The following is a 20,801-nucleotide window of genomic DNA, read 5'->3' as shown; positions in this document are numbered from 1 at the left end:
TACATAATATTCTCAAATGCTATTTGAGTTGGCCCAATGTCACAGTTGAGACTAGTTAGTTCTCCACCTGCAACACTATTTGTGTGTCCAGAAAATGGTGCCGGTGAAATAAGGTGAAATTCCGGACAATCCTGATTTTCTTATTATTCTCACAAAATGTGCCAACTTTAATACATTAAACTGAACTCTATCTGGTTGTATATTTTTTAGATATGTACATGTACATGTCAATCTGTAGTAATCTGACTTTTACAGTGAAGAAGGCAAGCACTTTAAATTTGTTGTTCCAGCTTATCTTGTTTTGTATCAATCATTCTATATTTTACTATGCATTGCTATATTTCTATTGTCATACTTTTACCAATGACACCATTAAAAGATTATATGTATCAAACTGACAGGACAGTGTGCAATGATGCATGTATGAAAATTGAAGCTTATTAGTACAAAACAATTAGTAATGTAATATTTGTTGATTGACAGCAGCAGTGAAAGCTGCTGATTTTGACAATCATTAAGTCATACAATATTATACATAACATACTAGTTTGTTGACAAGAGTGGAAGTAGAAATATAAATATATTTCTCAAAATTTAGAAACTGAATGAAACAAGAGTTCGGAGACCTCATATCTCCATGAACTATTCTGTTTATGCAAATGAAGTAAACATTTACATAATATATGCTTGGTCATGAACACCTTTAACTAACTTACACATGTCGCAATATTGACAGTCCTATCATTTACCACTTGGATGAATTAGGAATTTATTTGCATAATTGGTATCTGTTGATGCTCACTCACCAGAGTTCGAAATACCCATCTGCAGTCTGCAATTTGCAGAAAGATTTTCAAGATTGCAGAAGAAAAATGAAACAATCTGCAATTTTGAAGAGTGAAAAAATCAGGATAGGGATTCAATGGTTTTCAATTTTTCACACACATGTATGCTTTTTCCTGTTTCACACTTTGCTTGCAAATTAAAGATAGAGTGAGAGAATAAAGAATAGGCATTATTAGGTTGAGAAAGTTGTAGAATGGAGGCTTGTATATTTACAGAAAATATTTTCAAATTGCAGGAAATATTTTTGACATTCTGCAATATTGCAGAACACTGGAAAAAAGGATTTCTACCACTGCTCACCATAAACAACATATGTAACATGTATTTGAGTCTTATAATGGAAAACACGGCGAATATAGATTTTCCTCATTAGTTATGCATATTAAGTCCCAATTAGCATAATTTGCACTTCATTGAGTACATCTCTGTCTAAGCTACCTGCATACTAGTACTTAATATCATGGAAATCTGTCGTTCCTTTGTTCAGTTATTCTCCTTAGAATATTTTCACAATGATGCCCTTGCACTCAGTTGCAGTTCCAGAGAAAGCTGCTAGGGGGCCCAAACCTATACCACTTTTTTATTACATCATAAGCTATCTGCCACCCAAAAATGAAGACTATAGTACATCCAGGTCGAAAGATAGAAAAACAGAAGTTCTGCTGCAGTACCAAGGTCACATACCAGGGGGCCCAAAATCGACCTTGACTTTCGGCTCCACAACACCCGCACACATGCCAAATATCATCGTAATCCATCAAGAGGTTCTTGAGTTATGCTGACTACAGTAGTGTGGAAACACAGACACACACACAGACACACACACAGACACACCGAAAACTATATTTTTCATGGAGATAACAATGTCTTTTCAGTAGCGTTTGTGTGTGTGTGTGTGTGTGTGTGTGTGTGTGTGTGTGTGTGTGTGTGTGTGTGTGTGTGTGTGTGTGTGTGTGTGTGTGTGTGTGTGTGTGTGTGTGTGTGTGTAGATAAGTAGCATAACTCGCGAAGGCTTGGATGGATTGTATTGATGTTTGGTATTTGTTTGTTTGTTTGAACCATTGTTTATTCATGATAAGCTCAAATCGACACGCAGGCCGCTTTTCATTGAGGTCATGAGGGAAGAGGTAAAGGTCAGATACATTTACAACAGAGATACACAGTATATATGCGGGTAGGATGGCAATAGCTTTTGCTAGGTAGATAGCTTAAATGACGATTTACATAATACGATCGTACTAATAATGCAAATCAGAATGTAATTTGCATAATTGACGAGGAAAGTTTGTACGTATTTCATCATAGACTCTCAAACATGTGACGTGCCTGAGAAAGAGAAATATTGATAGATACTAATCATGCAAATGAAGACCTCATTTGTATAATTAATGAGAAAAAACTATAACTCAAGAAGACTCATCATGATTTTTTTTATATGGATAGCTTAGGTGATGCTTAGTATAATCAAATGGTAGTTATAAAAAGCAGAATCTTGATTGCATAATTAATTAGGACTTTCCATGATAGGTCTATTCAACTATTCTACTTAGCCTCGTAACGTTTGTAACTGAGGAAGAGAGGAATGTCGATACATAGAAAATATGCAAATGAAGACCTTATTGGCATAGCTAATGAGAAACTACTATAATTCCATACTGGTAAATGACAGCAATTTCATACTTGTGGCATCTGTAACTTTTGTGAATATGAACATCATTCAATAAATTCTGTTATTTGGCTGGAGAAGATGATCAATTGATGTAGTTTATGCAAATGAGGACCTTTTTTGTATAATATAGGGTTAATGACCCGCTTTCCTTCGGTCTATACGGTGTGATAAGGCATGGTCGTTCCTATAACCAACGAATAAAGTACCGGGGTCGTGAAGCGACCGAGGCACTTTATGAGGTGGTTATAGGAACGACCATGCCTTATCACACCGTATAGACCGAAGGAAAGCGGGTCATTAACGTTATTATCATATAGCCATTGTCCATGTCATGCTAGTACTCTCACCTCTCAAATAAACGTACCGGTACGTTTATTTTTTTTCGTCTATAGTTCCACCCGGTACGTTCTTATTCTAGACGGTACGTTTATTATTTTTTGAAAAATTGAGGCTTTGCAAACCAGGAATCCCTCAAAAATCGTAAGTTAAGGTTTATCTGCCCATATTTACCCGGTATTTTTGCTCGTAATTCGCTATTTTTCGGCCTACCGGCGTTGATTTTCTCGCCGCTTTGACGGCCTTGTGAAAAGTATCCTGGCGGCACTCGTAACATATCGGTTGATATCGCTATGACGCTACAAAGTAAACCGGAAAAAAAGACGCGACATTGACATTTTAAAATACAATTTTCATATAAATAACTTTGATAGTCTCTGTTTATATCGTAAACCAAAGCACGCTGATCAAAAACGTGTGGAGTAGGGTGCACGGCTGCACGGGGAATAATAATTTCCTGACCACTATCCGTAGTATCGGCAGCGCGGCGGAAGAATTATTTGTTCGCAGAAGACATGTAACACGTTAAAACAACAATCATAACTTAGCTTCCCTTGTAATATGTGTTTTGAGGCCACAAAATCTCTAAAACGGCAGAAATATGTCAGATATGATTCGGTAAACAACAGCGCGAAATCGCGAAACATGGCCGCCACTCTCAGGTATGGCGACAGTAAAACTAGCAGCATATTGCGTAGTGCGGATACCGATCTTTAAAATGATACCGTAAACGCATGGAAATATTATATTTTTTGGGCAACGATAGACACACAAGGCCATATTTATTTTCAGAGGGTTCATTTTTTTAAAATAATCGTAAGATTTTCCCAATTTAGGCGGTTCATCGCGTGTCAACACGTAATAGGTAACTTCTTAGTATGTGCGGTCTGTGACGTTGAGTTACTTTTACAGTCGATCTCTGTTCAACATTGTGGGATTTACCGCGGGAACTCGAAATCGGAGCGTCTCACTTTGTTTTCGACGCTATGGAGCAAAAGTTTATAGACATATTTCTTTTGTGGAAGGACTGTGTTCATATTTGTGTTTTTTTGTGGTTGATGTCTTTAGAAAATATGATCAGGTACATTTAACTTAAGTACTCTGATGATTTTTGTTATATGTCACTGATTGTCAGTCATGATAAAATGATATAACAATTTTCTTTGATCACTTGCTTCAAGTTCCAAGTAGAAAAAGCATGTATCATGTACATTTTCACTTGTTGAATTTGAAAGCACCGTGGCCCCCGGTTAGGGGTCATAGCGGGGAACCTATGCCCAATTTTTCAATATTACTATCATATTTTACGAAGAGGCGAGGAAGATCATCATGATTTGAACAAGCTATGGACAGTTATTCTGTTCAATATCTATATACTTAATAGGTATGGCATAATTGACTAAATATATGTTACCTACCTGCTTATTATCTTATTTCCCTCTGACAGTGACAGTTGTACATGTATGGACACAGTTTACCTAGCCTCGACTGTCGATTTTTGAAATTTTCCGGGGGGTACTTTTATTCCAGGGGGTACTTATATTACATTTTGAAGATTTGTCCGGGGGGTACTTCTATTCCAGGGGGTACTTCTATTTGAGAGGTTAGAGTAGTTAGTAGTTACGTTATGTGTGCAGTATTTGATTTTGTGTCATACCTGGGCCGCCAAAACGTTCGCTACAGGTGTTCCGCATCACACGGGGTTCTATAGAATGTTGAGAATGCATTTCGAGTGTTGCGGTTGCGCTACTGCCGAACATTCGAACGCAAAAGCGTACGAAGTTTACAGACCCGCAAGTCCATACGAAGTTTACAGCCCGCTTTTCCGGATAGACCGAAGGAAAGCGGGTCATTAACGTTATTATCATATAGCCATTGTCCATATAGTAGTTAGTAGTACTTTGTGTTGTATTTGATTTGTGTAGTATTTGTCTTAACATGAAATATAAAAACAAAACCCCCTGTCATTTAATGGTAACGTTCGAACACCTGGTCCATAAAAAGTTTATAGACCCGCAGGTCCATATGAAGATTAATGACCTGCTTATCGGGTCTGTATGAAGAATGCAGCCTTCTGATTGGTCGATGACATCTACCCATATGATAATCAATGATAAACACCCTAAATACATCAGCCATAAAGACTTAAATTATTGGCGAAGGTATGAGGTTGTGAATCTCTAGTTAGATATAAATCATGCAAAATCAGGGCCTCATTTACATAATTGATTAGAAAATGCTACAATAGCCTTCTTTGGTAGGATGAGACTTTCATACTTAAGTTGAAGAACTTGTTTTTGTCTGAGTTTGTGTCTTCGCACCTATAAGTCAGGTCTTTTAGATGGATTTGTCTGAAATTTGGCTTATCGGTAGTTACAGAGGGTATCAATACCATAGTCACACTGCAAACATCATAATTACTTCATGTAGCTTTGTGTCCTACGAACTCTTGTTGTATATGTGGGTACTGTAAATGCATTTAAGTTTGTTGTGGCTTAAAACTTGAATGTTCGCAGGATATTTGGAGTTTCTTTTAACACAACCAGGTAATCTCACCTGCTGATGTTTCGGTGTCGGTCAGACACCTTCTCGCCGCAAAAGCGCCACCTACGTCGGCTACTTATAGCGGTGAGAAGCAGTACTCCAGTCAGAAGCTCTGAAGAAGGTGTCTGACAGACACCGAAACGTCAGCAGGTGAGATTACCTGGTTGTGTTAAAAGAAACTCCAAATATCCTATATTCTACCAACCTGATGAAATTATTTTCGGTTGAATGTTCGCAGTTTTCGCGGTAGCCTCTTCACCGCAAACTTAAAACCACCGCAAAAGTGCTTGTTCTGCCGTCTACCTGCCTAAGACCTTGTTTCAATGGTGAACTAAAAACCACCGGGAACACTCCATTTTCTCCCTACTGCAATTTTTTTAAAGTAAATCACCATAAACTTTACTGCATTTACAGTATCTATATTATTGATTCTATGGATGAAATCTCGGCTGGGGACACCCCAAGTCAGATGAAACACAATGCTAGTGAAAGAAACAACAGAGATATGGTTGAAGAAAATTTGGGCACTCTTTTGGCGACCACATAGCAACCCTGGTGCTGGACCCTTGAAGTTGAATTGACATTATCATCATAGCCAATGGGGTATCGTTGTAAAGGGTACACTTTCAAATGATAAATATGTACAATACAATTCATGAATAGACAACAGGGATTAGATCAAAATCAAGTTTCCAAATCCTTTTTTTGAACTGCAGGAGCAGGTTTTGTTTTAGACTTTCAAAGAGATAGAATAACTCAATAAGGGGTGACGGATGATAATGTTTTTTGGTATGTAGAATGCTTGCATGATGATTTACATACAGTAATTAGACTGATATATTTGGCTGGGTCACTTATGTTGAGCCCATCCCTCTAGGACGTGCGATGACCTTAGATTTATGGAAAGGTCAAGGAAGGTCAAGTACAGCATGTGAGCTATTGCTAACGGGGGGTGTCCATAGTCCAGTAAGGTCCATAGTCCGGTAAGGTTTTAAAAATCATTGTTGCGGAGATATGCATGGGTAGCTGCATATGATAAGTACACCTAGTTATGGACTAAACCTTCATGTAAATCACCACGAAGTTGGAGTATGTGTTGAAGTTGGTAAGCCCCAACGGATAAAGATTTCAAAAATCACACTGTTTGACGCCTTCCGTGCGGGTTGACGAGCGAACGCATCGAGAACATGCCCCTCGAAACTCTTTTTAATTGTTCATCGTAGAATACAACATGTAAAAAGATACCACCAAATATAGGAAGGACATTCATTAGACTTCCTCTTAAAACAAGCCTATATACCATATTTGCCTTTAAAGTTGGATAGTCGGAGTTAAAATGACGCCGCAGTGTTCATCCTGTCGCTCCACCATCTTTACCAATGACGTATGACGGCAGCCAAAAGAGGTGCCTAACACAATTAAATTACTCAACCCGCCGGTAGAGCGCCGACCATACCAGAAAATTGAACCCTACCGGCTGAAAAAATCCCATAGATATTGCTGCTATGAATGACAAGGTTGAAAAGACCATCAATGAAGCCGAAAGCGTAAAGGCATACGATCGCAGGCAACGTAAACAATGTCCCGCCATTTTGTTTTCGGCGGCAGGTTGATCTCACCGTGACAAGGGAAATTTCTATCTCACCGTATTTGAACAATTACTGTAATACAAAATATGGCACATATTTGCTATAAAAATTGATATTGCAAGGCTTTAGTGTTATTCTATTTACATGGGATGCTTAAACATCCACGGTAATGACCTGCTTGTCACCTTACCGGAGTTTGGACCCCCTTTTTGTGTTAGAACGTTCCACTAGAATGCAAACCCCAAAACCGCAGTGACTTTTGTGCGTAATAAAACAAAGTGCGGAACGCTACTGTTTAAATGAAAACTATGTATGTGTAGCTTTAATCACAGTTATATGCCTGTTACAAGATCTAAGCTTGTTTTTTTTGGGTTCAGGGCAAAATGTACGATGACAAAAGACATGCGCATTCACTTAGAACAGTTACCGGACTATGGACACCCCCCGTTACCTATTCAAAGGTGTGCCATCATGAATACACTCCCCTTGCTTCGGAGGTCAATTTGTCCTTCACCTTCAGGCAGGTGCTATTAAGGAAGGCATGAATTCTGCAAATCTATCTGATTGGAGGATGTCATAAAAGTAATGATATGCATGTTAATCTTGTGACCTTGTCACCTCTAAGATGTTGAACAAATGTTGTAAAAAATTCTTACTTCCTTACTTTCAAGTATCCAAGCAAGATAATTCTTTGCAGTTAAGTTCTTTTGCAATGAAGCTGACGTTTCTACATTGTGATTTGATTTACTTATTGAGCAGTTATCACAGATGGCAAAGTTCCACATGGCTCTTGCAATTATACTAAACATTAATTTGCTGTAGCAGACAGAAATGATGTACATATACATGTACATGTAATTTGACACTATCGATGACCAGAATATCAGCCTCTGCCCAGACCCTGGAACATTCCATACCTCTTCTAGGGGAGACAGGACAGTCCTACTGGCAGGGTCATCTGTCCACAAAGCTTCCCTGTATAAACAAATTTATCCCTGGAAAAGTCATAGGATAACAAAATTGAGCCACTGTCATAACTACTTAACTTGGGGTAGGATGTTTCAAGCTAAATGGATCGCACTTTGTGTTGATATTATGGTGATGAGATGCAAATGAGGCAAGCTATTCCCCTGCCATGGTGCTAACATGGTAATGTGCACCCTGCCCACTTTACTGCTGCTGCTGAGGTCATGGCTGTGCCAGGCAGGGAATTATCACGTCATCGGGGGATTTGGGAACAAAGTAACGATATCACTGCTTCCCAGTCAGAAGTCAATCTGTGGACAAAGGCAGAAGGGATCTGGGTAGAGTGTAGTACTTGGCTGGAGGCTGCCAACAATAACGTTTTCAGAAAGAGCCAGGCTGGGTGCTGGAGCTGTGTACCCATCTCAGATGTTGCTGCAGAAAGTGTTTCAGATAAGACCGAGACTTCAAATGGAGTAAGTTCTGATGGGAAGAGATGTGAGCAGCTGCCACATGCAAAGGGAGCTGCAACCTTCAAGAGAAAGGGTGAGGACATCACTGCTGAGCTACCATTAACAAAGGACCAACATCATGTGCCAACAGACGTAAACGATAACCATCACGGGAAAGCTGCAAAGAGAAGATTACAGCAGAGGGACAGAATATCCTCAAAAGTGAAGACTGTAGAGAGATGTTCCAATGGGGAAGACTGCAGCATATATAAACCTTCTAAAAATAACTGTGGCACAGCCAGCAATAGATCTTATGCAGTAGATGGCAGAGCTGGCTGTTTGCTCAATGAAATTAGTACAGGCAGTACTTCAGTTAAAGCCTGCATAGATCTTTTCAATAGGAGAGCAGCAGAGGAAAAACAGCATCCACATATCTCACATCAGAAGACACATAGTACATGTAAGTCAGGACTGAACGAAAGTGATACATGGACTGAACACTGTATACAGACAGACAAGAACTCATCTCGTCCGTTGGCTGAAGACATTCATCTGTCAACCCTCAGCCATGTGAAAAAAACACCTGGTGGTAAAACTGGCTGCAAGGTATACAACAGAACACTCAACCAAGTCTTTCCGGGGGACTCCAGTCTACAAAAGGGATATTCTGGTAATCAGTGTCTATCTAAGTCAGACATCAATGTTGGGATCCATAAGGAAAGTTCTGTCCAACTGAAACAAGATATTGGATGTGGCTTACAACAATCTCAGAAAGATTCCAAGCCAGACGTTGTAACCACAGTTGTCAGACAGTCTTCTCCATTTGAACCTGACCTTGGTGAGTAGAGAATTTGAACAATGAATGATATTCCTGTCATTGATCTAAGTTGCTCTGTGCTTACATTATCATGAGTATATGATAAACTTTTACATATCAAACCCATCATGATCACAACCAGGGTTTGCCTGTCAGACTGCTGTGAATTTGCTCACCGGACACCGTCATTTTGCAGAATTTCGAACTTGAATGCAATAATAATACTCCATTGATTGCAATACAATGTTGTAAGTATATATTTTGTATATACACTTAATAGTACCACTGGTGCTATTATGATTTATGTATGTACATTGTACAGTAGAAGCCACTTAATTGCACCTCGGATTAACGCACATTCCATTTAACTGCACCGAATCCCCAAATCCTAAACCGGTTCCCATTCACTGCATTCTCTGCATTGTTAGTTACTCCGCATATCTGCACGGCGCATTGTCACCAATACCGGATAACCAATGCGCCAATATTTTTCAAAAATCCTCGACAAGTTAACTAAAAAGGTGCACTAAAAATCGGCAAACGTGGTACAATACCGCCAATATGTCTAGAATTGTTTTCTATGTAAATTGACTATCAAAAGAAGGTGGTCTCCATTGACAATCACGTTGATAGTGATTGTATGGGAGGTCCCGGGCGGGTCACGGTGGGTGTCGGCACCATTAGGAGACAACCTGTACATTCAAACATTGTCTTATTACTGTGAATGCATTTAAGTTCGCGGGGATTTAATTTTGCGTTAAGGATGACATGGGGTGTTGTCTGTGGTTTTAGGTTGGCGGCAGTGCTAAATTCATATACTGCTGCAATGATAATAATAATTATTGAATAATTATTACAAATAAAAGACCTGCGTCTTTACGTACATGTAGTCGCAGTTCTCAGATTTAGTTGGAAACCGCACAGTGACTCAGCAAGGGCTAAAGACGTGTGGATGGACATAGCAGTTGCTTTTGACGGTGCAGTGCTGACGTGATCATGTGTCACATTCTTTTATGGCAGAGCTGAATCCGCGTCCTAAAAACTTCCTACATTCACCTGAAGGATGTATACGTGGGTTCGGCTCTGCTATAAGGAGAATGGTCTGTCACTGATCTAAGTCATCTAACCATATCTACCCACTGGATACGTAGTACAGTACATTCTACAATAATCCACTACCATGATGTACACAGTCTAATCTGTCCAAACATGACAGGGGCCTTTCTGGCACTTACTGATTTCACTCACTCTGTCCTGAGATGTCTTTCCTGAGAATTTGAAATTTACTGTTTTAATACATAAACGTGGCCCTAACTTGCAAGAGGTGGAATCTTAGTGAACATTTTAGAATATTCACATTTTAGAATACATGCCTTCAAATGTTGTTGTTTTGTAGAAATTATGTGATTCATTCTGGATATACGGAATGTTATTTTAGATGGTTGACGATGTGAAATTTCAATTTTTTAAACTTTCACAATAGGCAAGTCGGCCATTTTTTCGGCAATTGGGGCTACATTCTAGGCTTCAACTGTGTTTTGTGCCTCTCTGCTGGTGAAGGAGGATCAATAAGGTACTGAATTATGTGTGTAGAATGTATCGGATTTTGTTCTCACAGCTCCGAATAGAAACAAGGTATATATGCCCTTATATATACCTAGGATCTTTGACACAGAATTTGTACACAAAGACTGACATATTACATGCAAAATGTAGCAGATGTATTAGTTCAGCTCTTTGTTTGACCATTGACCGTTTGTAGGGTGAATGTTGTTACAAAGATTAACGTTATTTCAAGCTTGTTTCAAGGCTGTTGAAATTAAAACGGCCACGGTCTGTAATGTTAGTTGCAGCACTTGAATTTCCTCCGATTGTCTTCTCCGCTATCTATTTTTCCCAATCCCCTCAATTTCTTAAAAAATTAATTCCTCAAAATAGCTATAATTGATTGAACTTATGACTGTCCTGGGGCGCTCCAATTTGCAACTAAACAATGGAACAGAATGCTGGCGTGCCAGGCTGCACCCATTGAAATCAGGGCAAGTTTATGTCAATTACAGTTTTGACGCCCACGGCCCACTGAGTACAAAGGGCAGTGATTTCAAGCTCTCTCCTTATTTTAACCTCCTACCAAGCGGGTTAACCATGCTCCTACATAGTTTGACATGATAGTCTTTCCCCATTGCCCCACTGATATTCAACTTGATATACATGTATTGTTGTGGACTACAAATATTTTAGGCAGTATTCAAAATATTCATGTCTCTTTCTATTGTAACGACAATACATGTATATTGAAGGAATTTTGTCTTCTTTGCCTCCTGCTTTAACATTAAAATCAATCACCAATACAACTTTTAGCTCGCTTTTAGCTTATGTTTTATTATTTTCTTTGTTAGGAACTCAGACAGCTGGCCATGGTTTATAGCTTGTGACTTGTTTCATTGTTTTCTTTGTTAGAACTTCACACACGCTCATCTGCATAGCCAATGCTATTGAGGCAACGAATAGTTATGATGTCATTTTTGTTCAGGGAAGGGGGCATATTTAAAAGTGGTCTGTCTGTTATCATCAACAGTTAGATACAATTACCAGTACACCTGCTCCTCTATATTGTACAGTACACACGTCTGTGCTGATTAGTTATTTATGAGGGAAACCCCAGTGAGGATATGAAGTTGAGAGATATGCAAATAAGCCCCTGTCAAATCAAAATTAGTCACCTGCATGTATTTTAAGTAGAATGAGTCAGGAAATCTGAATGAGTGATTGTGTTCAACAATTTGATGTGGATATGGCACTAGTCTGCTAATGATATTTCAGCCATTCCCTGTCAATCATTTCTTAGTTTTTTATCCTTTCTTTCTTTCTTTATTTGTTTGGCTGTTTTGGACACACAGACAGGGCTGCCCAACTAGCTATTACAAAAGGGGTGTTGCAAGAAACGAAACGTCAATCCACCTTGGGAGCCAATAAGATGACAATTTGACAATAACCACAACATAGACAGATGCTTGTGATGGTAACCAGGCCGTTTGGTTAGTTTAGAGTGAGGATTTTCCATATGCACTCTGATGAGCCTGTCTTCCCTCCCAGGGTACACCATTGCAGACTATAGGCAGGCCCAGCGACAGTTTTCCAGAATGAACGGTGGGAAGCAGCGGCGTATCCAGCAGGCACTGTTTATGAACGGCCACACCAGTAACATCCTAGAGAGTATGGTCGGGGTGGGCGACATGGTGCTACTGGACCCTCTCACCGAGGAAGCCTGCATTAACAACGTCAAGAGGAGATTCTACGCTGAAGACATTTATGTGAGTTTGTACCGGTGTTTTATTGGAGTCATCCCTGTGATGTTTGTACACTAGAGGCTGTGGTCACATTCCGAGCGCTCAGCAACCAAAGATTAAAAAATTGCTCAACGAATTTCATAGATGAAGAATAATTTTTTTTTGTTCTGTGTGTTTTGTTGTCTTTTAAATCATACTTTTAAATCATTCCAATTATGATTACCAATCACACAAATTTTGATTACCACATGGTTGCTCAGCAATCACAGTCTAGTGGAAAGAAGAGAGAAGTGTAGCCTCAATGAAAAGCAATGAGCAAAGATTCAAACAAACAAACATTACTAGTACAACTCACAAAATTTACCTTGGGGTTCAAATTCAGTAAAACAGAAAATAATGTAAATAATGATGTTATTTTTCAAATCAGAAGAAATGAATTGGGGAACCCAAAAGCCAAGAGATTGTGTGGCCTGAAAAGATGTATTAAGCATCCACAATGATTGCTACAATATGAAATGTACATGTATTCATATGTAACTTGGAGGTGACAGTCGACTCCATCAATCAACTTACAAGTCAGGTCTACATTGTTTCTGGACCTATGAAATGTGTTGTCTCTTTTCAGACATACATTGGCCAGGTTGTGGTGTCAGTCAACCCCTACAAGAAGGTTCCCCTGTTCAGCCCTGGCACCATTCAGACCTATAGGGGGAGGAACTTGTACGAACTCCCTCCACACATGTAAGTATATACCGAATTTGTTTTCTCATTGTGTTGTTTTGATTGTTTTGTACAAAAAACTAGTAGTCACTAACGTTACATACAGATTTCTTGTTTTGTGATAATGCAGAGTTCATTGTTGCTTGTCTGGAATGAATTCAGAATGTGCAAAAGAGCCTTTTCAAATAGAATACCATATGGCTACTAGTACACACATTGTTAACTGTGCTGTGCTGAAGGATTATCATAGATACATGTATGTAGGTATAGACTAGAGTTTTTGGTAAGGCAGACAGATACACGATGAACTTCTCAATTTCCAATTTTTTTTGTTTATTAGGCCACGCCAATTTTTTTTGTTGCTTCTGGGAATAGCCTGTCCTGTTTTTCCCATTTTGAAAAAAAAAATGGTCCTATTCCCATTCACAAATTTTTATTCCCAATTTTACTATCTGTTCAGTTGTAAAACTCAATAGCCACTAAAATAGATTACAGTCAAACCTGCCCAAGGCGACCACCCGGCGGACCGAGCAAAAACAGTCGCGATGGACAGGTGGTCGCCATGAAGAGGATTCCACTCACATGTTTCCAGGTCGAGGTTTTCAAATACAGTACGTAAATGATGAAAAAATTATGTGAATTTAGACAGCATGACCCTCACCAGGTTCAATTCTCATTGACAGAAAGATCCTACAAAAATTACATTTTCCGTTATCGATGTAATAATTGTATACCGCTACATCGTGTACAAATTTTCGTCATAATTTTGACTACAAAACGATGGTTGCCTCGATGATCTCGCAGCGCCCTCCCGCATTCACACGTTACATTGAATAGTACACACACACACGCACATCATCGAAGTTTTAAGGCCTAAGACAGATCCCTAGAAAACGCCTGCTGGTCCCAGCCTTTTTTGGGTCGCCGACCGCTGGATGAAAGGGTAAAAAAATTTTCGATCTGACAACTAAAGATGAAAACGGAACGCGTTAACAGTGTGATTTCGTCGCGCCACGCCGCGAAGCTCTGTGCCACCGCATCGAAGGGTAAGTCAGTGCAGCAGAACGCACAGCGTCCAATAAAGGTTTGTGAGATTCATGGAAATAAAAAGAAAATAAGAATTTGATTTTCACCAATAACTAGAGTATTCGTAAATGTTCATACACAAAATCATCGTGTTTTACAAAGGTCAGTGGTACGCCAAATCCGGGCCGCCCGAAATCCAAGATGGCGTCGGGACCAAGGAACAACATTTCTCGCCTGATGTTTTGCCCGCCGCGAAGTCATTTTTCGGCGGAATTTAGCAAGACAAAAGACACATTTTTTTTGAAAATTCAAGAAATAGATAGTAATTTCTGTGAAATCTGACTTTTTGACGCCATGCACTACGTATTCGTTTTGAAAGTTGAGTTTAAACGGAACTGAGTTCACGTTAAACTATAAGATTACGATAGGCACAACAACATCACAAACATTTGTCTTTACAATGTTTATAGGGGGAACGTTTTATTAAAACACTTCATGGAGGAATCGATGGTATAACATTGCTATTCCATATATTTTTGATCTTATTTTTGTCCTTTAAAGTCTTGAAAACATTTCCGTGAAATCCGACAGCAAAATGATCTGATGTCACCACACGCTTGAAAATTAGGCGGCCGCCATGGGCAGGGATTGTGCTCTGTGCGGTCCCAATTCGTGGCGGTCGCGGTCGCGTTGGACGGGTGGTCGCCTTGGGCAGGCAGCTTAATGCTTGTGCCTATGGGGAAAATTTTCGGGACCGAGAAAAAGCGGTCGCCATGGCCAGATGGTCGCGTTGAAAAGGTGGTCGCCTAGGCAGGTTTGACTGTATTAAGGCTTGCACATGCCTAAAAAGTGTGGTTACATTGATCATATTAAGTTATAATTTTTCATTGATTAAAACTATTTCTCAATATCAATCCATATATTACATGGCAAAAGGTAATTTTGTTACTAAAATAATAAAATTATAAGGGGTGCATTGCATTAAAACAAGCCATACGAAGCTGAAACTTGAATAATCCTCTTATACTTTATGTTATGTTAACCCTTATCTTCGCCCCAGACTATTTGCAAAAAATCTTTTTTAAATTTTTTTTCGCCCTGTCGCTCCAGTTTTTTTCTGAAAAAAATAAAATCAACAAATGAAATTGATATGATTCAAGTATGATTGAAGCACACTGCGTTTCACAGAAGTATACTATGTGATGCCAGTGCTGAATGGAGTTCGGCACTCGGTTACCAGTGCTGAATGCGTGACAGAGCGGCGGTGCCAGGTCAGGGGTCATGTCAAAGGTCATTCAGCACTGGTTACCCAGTGCTGAAACGGCCGTCAGCACTGGAACCGAGTACTGATGTACAAAAGCCACGCCTTCAGAACTGGATTTACCAGTGCTCGGGGACAATTTAGCACTGGAAAACGAGTGCTGAAAAATCCCCAGCACTGGAAAACGAGTGCTGAAAAAAACTCAGCACTAGAAAACGAGTGCTGAAGTATTTTCAGCACTCAGGTAACCGAGTGCTGATGTACAAAAGCCACGCTTTCCGCACTGGATTTACCAGTGCTCGGGGAAAATTGCATGCAATTCTGTTTGAGGCTTGTTTCAATGCATTCTGTTTAAGGCTTGGTTTGTTGCCATATTTAATGTGTTTACATGCACGTGAATCATGCCAAGTAAAGTGTTTTGAAAATAGTATTAGCTCGTTTGCTAATCAGTATTTTGAAATTCAACATTTTGAAATTCAATAAGGAAGTAAAATTTGTAATTTCAGGTAGGCAAATGAGTTCCCGGGTGTCTGGTAGCTTGTCCGCAAACAATGGTATCTTCCAATGACGTTGCAGTTACCCTTTAACCACTGGCCCACAGGAAGATCTTACTCAAAAATCGGTCACGTCGAGGATTATAGTCAGAGCAGCGTCAGAGCACTTTACCCCGGCCCCGGTAATATAGAAATTGAAATCTGTCATAGATATGCGCTATGGATAAATTTCAGTGAATAGTCCGGAAAAATACTACGTTTTAAAATCGCAAGTAAGTCACCGCCGTAACGCATCTCAGCACTAGTTTTCCAGTGCGGAATATTTGTCAGCACTCGGTTTCCAGTGCCGAAGCTTGTCTCAGCACTCGGTTTCCAGTGCTGACGTCGAGTTCTCCAGTGCTGAACTCCACTCAGCACTGGTTTTCCAGTGCTGAAGCCACTTTCCGCACTGAAGTGCTGAAAAAGGAGAGCGTGGTTTTCGTAGTTTTGTGTCAGAGAGTATTTCACATGTACTCAGGTGAACCCATTTTCGCCCAGTTTTACTCTATTGTGACCTAAGTGTGAATTTCACTTTCACCCTACTACATCTGCATAGAAACATAAGACTGCTGAACAAGGACAACAAACCCTAACGTATTGTAAAAACCTACCTGCTGTCACAGCTTAGTTCGATTCGCTATGAATATAAGAACCTTTTAATTGAGCAATTTATGATGCCAGAAAAGTTTTATATATATTTTTAATGTGTAAAGCGGCAGATAAATTCAGGGACCCTACATGGCGGTCCCCCGAAAGTGCGAAATGGAACGAAATGGACAAAATGGAATGAAATGAAACGAAATGGAACGAACTGGAACAAACTAAAACAACATATGTAACATTATGAAATGAAATACTGGTAGATAGCGAATTATAAGGAGTAGACCGGAACAGGAAGCATTTTAAATACAGAAGTGAGTCGTAAATACTAAATATTTAATATTTTCGCTCACTCTGTGGTTTTATTCGGTGGTTATAGCACATGACCAGGCGTCATGACACCATATACACCTCAGGGTGGGTCATTAACCCTTAAATATAACATGTTTTATTTCTTGAATCTATGTGATAATATTGAATACAACGTTTTTGTTGCGTTTGTGTGGCTAGATTCTTCCCTGAAAATGGAGGACTAAGGTTATGCGAATATTTATCATCAATTATGCAAATGAGGCCCTTATTAGCATAATTTGATTCAACGATGTTCACATTCACATAACTTCCCGATGCCTCCAAAAAAGTACTAAATGTATGAAATTGCCATCATTTGCCAGTGTGGAATTATAGAAGTTACTAATTATGTATGCAAATTAGGCCGACATTTGCATATTTCTATCTATCAACATTCCTCTCTTCCTCAGTTACAATTTGAATAGTCAAATCATATCAAGGAACAAAGCGGATTTTTAAAGTTGCCTCATTAATTATGCAAATTAGGATCTGATTTGCTTAATTATTGTCCAATCTTCCTAAGCATTACACAACCTATCTACATATCAAAAATCATGACCATCCATAAAGGCAACCTTGTTGTAGTATTTTCTCATTAATTATGCAAATAAGGTCTTCATTTGCATAGTTCATATCAATTAATATTTCTCTCTTCCTGAATTACATATGTCACATGTTTCAGAGTCCTATAATGGAATTTGGCGGATGTATAAACTTTCCTCATTAATTATGCAAATTAGATACTGATTTGCATATTAAGAAGTATCTAATCATGTACATCACCACTCAAGCTATCTACCTACCAAAAATCATAACCATCCATCAAGCCCTTCTTGAGTTATTCCCTTTCAAAGTCTGACCCAAAACCTGCTCCTGCAGTTCCAAAAAAGCCGCTAGGGGGCCAAAACCCATCCCACTTACTCTCTGTCCAAAGATCTATCTACCACTCAAAAATCAGTTCCATAGCATGTCAAGAACACGAGATATCAAAACAGGAAGTTCCGCTGCAGTACCGTAAGAAGCCGCTAGGGGGCCCAAAATCTATTCATTTTTAGGTCTCATCAAAACCTACCAACATACCAAATACCAAAACAATCCATTCAGGCATTCTCGAGTTATCCTGGTCCACTACAGACACACACACAAACGCTACCATCTGCATTACCTTCTCGTCGAAGGTAATAAATAAATAAGGACTTAAGGGACATCCTTGCCTCACACCACGGTACAAAGTAAAGGGATTTGATAAATAACCATTATTTAAGACAGAACTTGTAATATCAGAGAATAAGGTTTTTACCCAGGCTATAAACTGAGGGCTGAAGTTGAAAAATTTTAATGCTTTTTCCATAAAGTCCCACCTTACCGAATCAAAGGCTTTCTGAAAATCAGCAATAAAAACAAGGCCTGGTTTATCTTCCTTTTCATAATAATCAATCAAATCCAGTATGCGTCTAATATTATCTCCAATAAATCTTCCTTTAATAAAACCTGTTTGATCATCATGAATGATATCAGAGATAACTAATTTTACACGTAAAGCTAAACATTTAGAAATAATTCTCGTGTCACAACATAACAATGTAAGGGGCCTCCAATTATTCAACAGTGAAGGGTCTTTATATTCCCCATTGCTCCCTTGTTTTAATAATAAAGAAATTATTCCTTGTCTTTGTGTATCAGATAAGTGGCCTTGTGACAAGGAATAATTAAAACAATCCAACATAGGGGTTTTAAAGACATAAAAGAAATGTTTGTAAACCTCCACAGGAATTCCATCCATTCCAGGTGACTTGCCATTAGAAAAGGAATCTATGGCATTAAGTAATTCTTCTTCAGTAATTAGGCCCTCACAAACTTCCAGCTGCTCATTTGTCAACTGCTTATCATATTCATCAGGGAAAAATTCTCAGAATTTCTTTGGGTCAGGGGTATTGGAGGTTCTTCAAAGGAGTAAAGGGAAGAATAAAAATCAACTTGTTTTTCTAAAATTAAAGTAAAAGTTTCATCTGATATCTTTAATTTTTGAATGTTTTTTTTAGTATAATTTCTGTGCACCAGATTTAGAAAATATTTAGTGCGCCTCTCCCCCAATTCCATCCATCAAGCTTTGGATTTAACTAAAATTCTTTGCAAACGTTGATTATACAGTAACTCTAATTTTTGTTGTTTGTTGTCCAAATCATCAAGAATAGATCTAGAATCTGGGGGAGATTGCATGTTATCGATTTCTCTTTGTTACTCCGGGAAGGAGGATGACCTCCTTCTGGGAGTATTGGGAACCATTTGTTTGCGCGTTCGCAGCTATAACTCACGATCCCGTTGTCGCATTGGTGTGTAACTTGGCATATCGTTCGCCTGGTTCGGCGTGGTGATGCATAATAGCTTTGTTACACCATAACTACTTTAAACGTCAATCCAATATCGTAATTGCACCCCTATAATTAATGCTATGTCCCACTGCCCTGCCATAGGGACCATGTTATAATCCGTTATGCATGACTGGAATACTTCAGGCAGATACGGGGTATATATCTTCCTTACTTGCTGTGATCGTATAGTCACTGTTACATTGAAAAATAGACAACGTGCATCACCACACGCAATTGCAACCTAGCAAACGATATACCAAGTTACATACCAATGCGGCAACGGGAATTGTGAGTTTTAGCTGCAGTCTGTGTATTAAGTATGCCGTGTCCACTCGCAACTCGCATACAGTATGTGCGCACGGGACGGACGATGCACTTTTACGCACAGTGTGAAAATGGGAAATCTCTGGACCTTCAAACTTACCACACTTGTAGTTTATAATACGGAGGCTGTGACAATGTAAAAAGTTTACGCAGGGGATGAAAGATTGTTGAGAAATATGTCTCAGAAAAGTGCGCGCGCCAGTGTCACTTCCGGGTGGTTAGATCCGGTGACCTTTGACCTTCGTGAAATGTTACGATAATATAAATTAGCCTTTTTTATTGCAAATAGCTTGATAGCTATAGATCAGGCCGGCCTGCAATAAATTGTGGAAAGAGGATTTACTGCATATTTGTGATTTCTGATACATCTTAGTTGTAAGGCTGAATGGTTCGTTGATAATTGAAAAGGGGCCATCTAGATCTAACTTTGTGACTTTTCCCGGAATTTCTAGATCCCATCTGTGCCATGCTGTAAAAACATACTTTTCAGCAGGTTGACCACTCCTGTATTGAAAGAAAAAGATAAACAAACACTTTTTCTTTACTTGCTCTAAAACACTACTTGGACTGTGCAGAGATGCAATTTGTGTGGGTCAATACTTGTACATACTATAAATACTTCACAGAGAATTGTGTCCTACGGACTCTTGTTAATGTTAATGTTATCAATTAAGTCTCTTTCTCTGGACAGATATTGTTTATTTTTCCAACTCGAAAATTTTATACAATGATCATGACCTCGAAAAAAACATTTTGCAGCTTCCCATACAATATGGGGGTTTGCTGTCCCACAATTATTTGAGAAAAATCTTTCATGATTTCTAAAGTTTCTTTATGAAATATTTTGTCGTCTAGCAAAGAGGTATTAAATTTTCAATATCCTTTCCCCTTGGGAATTCTGCAGTAATAAAGGATAATGTAATAATTGAATTATGATCGGATCTAAATTTGTCCGCAATTACACATTTGTTCACTCTATTTACTAAGGAAAAGCTAATCAAAAAATAATCAATCCTACTTGCTTGTGTTCTTCTTCTCCATATGTATCTGATTACATTAGGGTTCCTAAACCGCCATATGTCATACAGGTCATATTTACACTTCAATT

At 39.0% G+C, this 20,801-nt stretch overlaps 1 protein-coding gene across 6 annotated transcripts in view; it reads left to right on the top strand.

Annotated features, from left to right (window-relative positions):
- The window catches only part of LOC136446542 (unconventional myosin-Ia-like), a 113,850-nt gene that overhangs the window by 8,117 nt on the left and 84,932 nt on the right, over positions 1–20,801 (top strand). For 3 of the 6 annotated variants that reach the window (XM_066444947.1, XM_066444946.1, XM_066444944.1), the window contains exons 1-3: positions 7,606–9,237; positions 12,313–12,530; positions 13,132–13,247. In XM_066444947.1, coding sequence (XP_066301044.1) covers positions 8,175–9,237; positions 12,313–12,530; positions 13,132–13,247 — 1,397 coding nt within the window. In that variant the 5' untranslated portion in view covers positions 7,606–8,174. Of the gene's footprint in view, positions 1–7,603; positions 9,238–12,312; positions 12,531–13,131; positions 13,248–20,801 lie in introns of those variants that run through there. The other 3 variants (XM_066444945.1, XM_066444943.1, XM_066444948.1) reach the window with 3 other exon arrangements.

The sequence above is a fragment of the Branchiostoma lanceolatum genome, chromosome 12 (genome assembly GCF_035083965.1).
Source record: "Branchiostoma lanceolatum isolate klBraLanc5 chromosome 12, klBraLanc5.hap2, whole genome shotgun sequence".
Lineage (NCBI taxonomy): Eukaryota > Metazoa > Chordata > Leptocardii > Amphioxiformes > Branchiostomatidae > Branchiostoma > Branchiostoma lanceolatum.
Note: the sequence above shows the minus strand (reverse complement) of the source record. Positions and strands in the feature narration are given on the sequence as shown.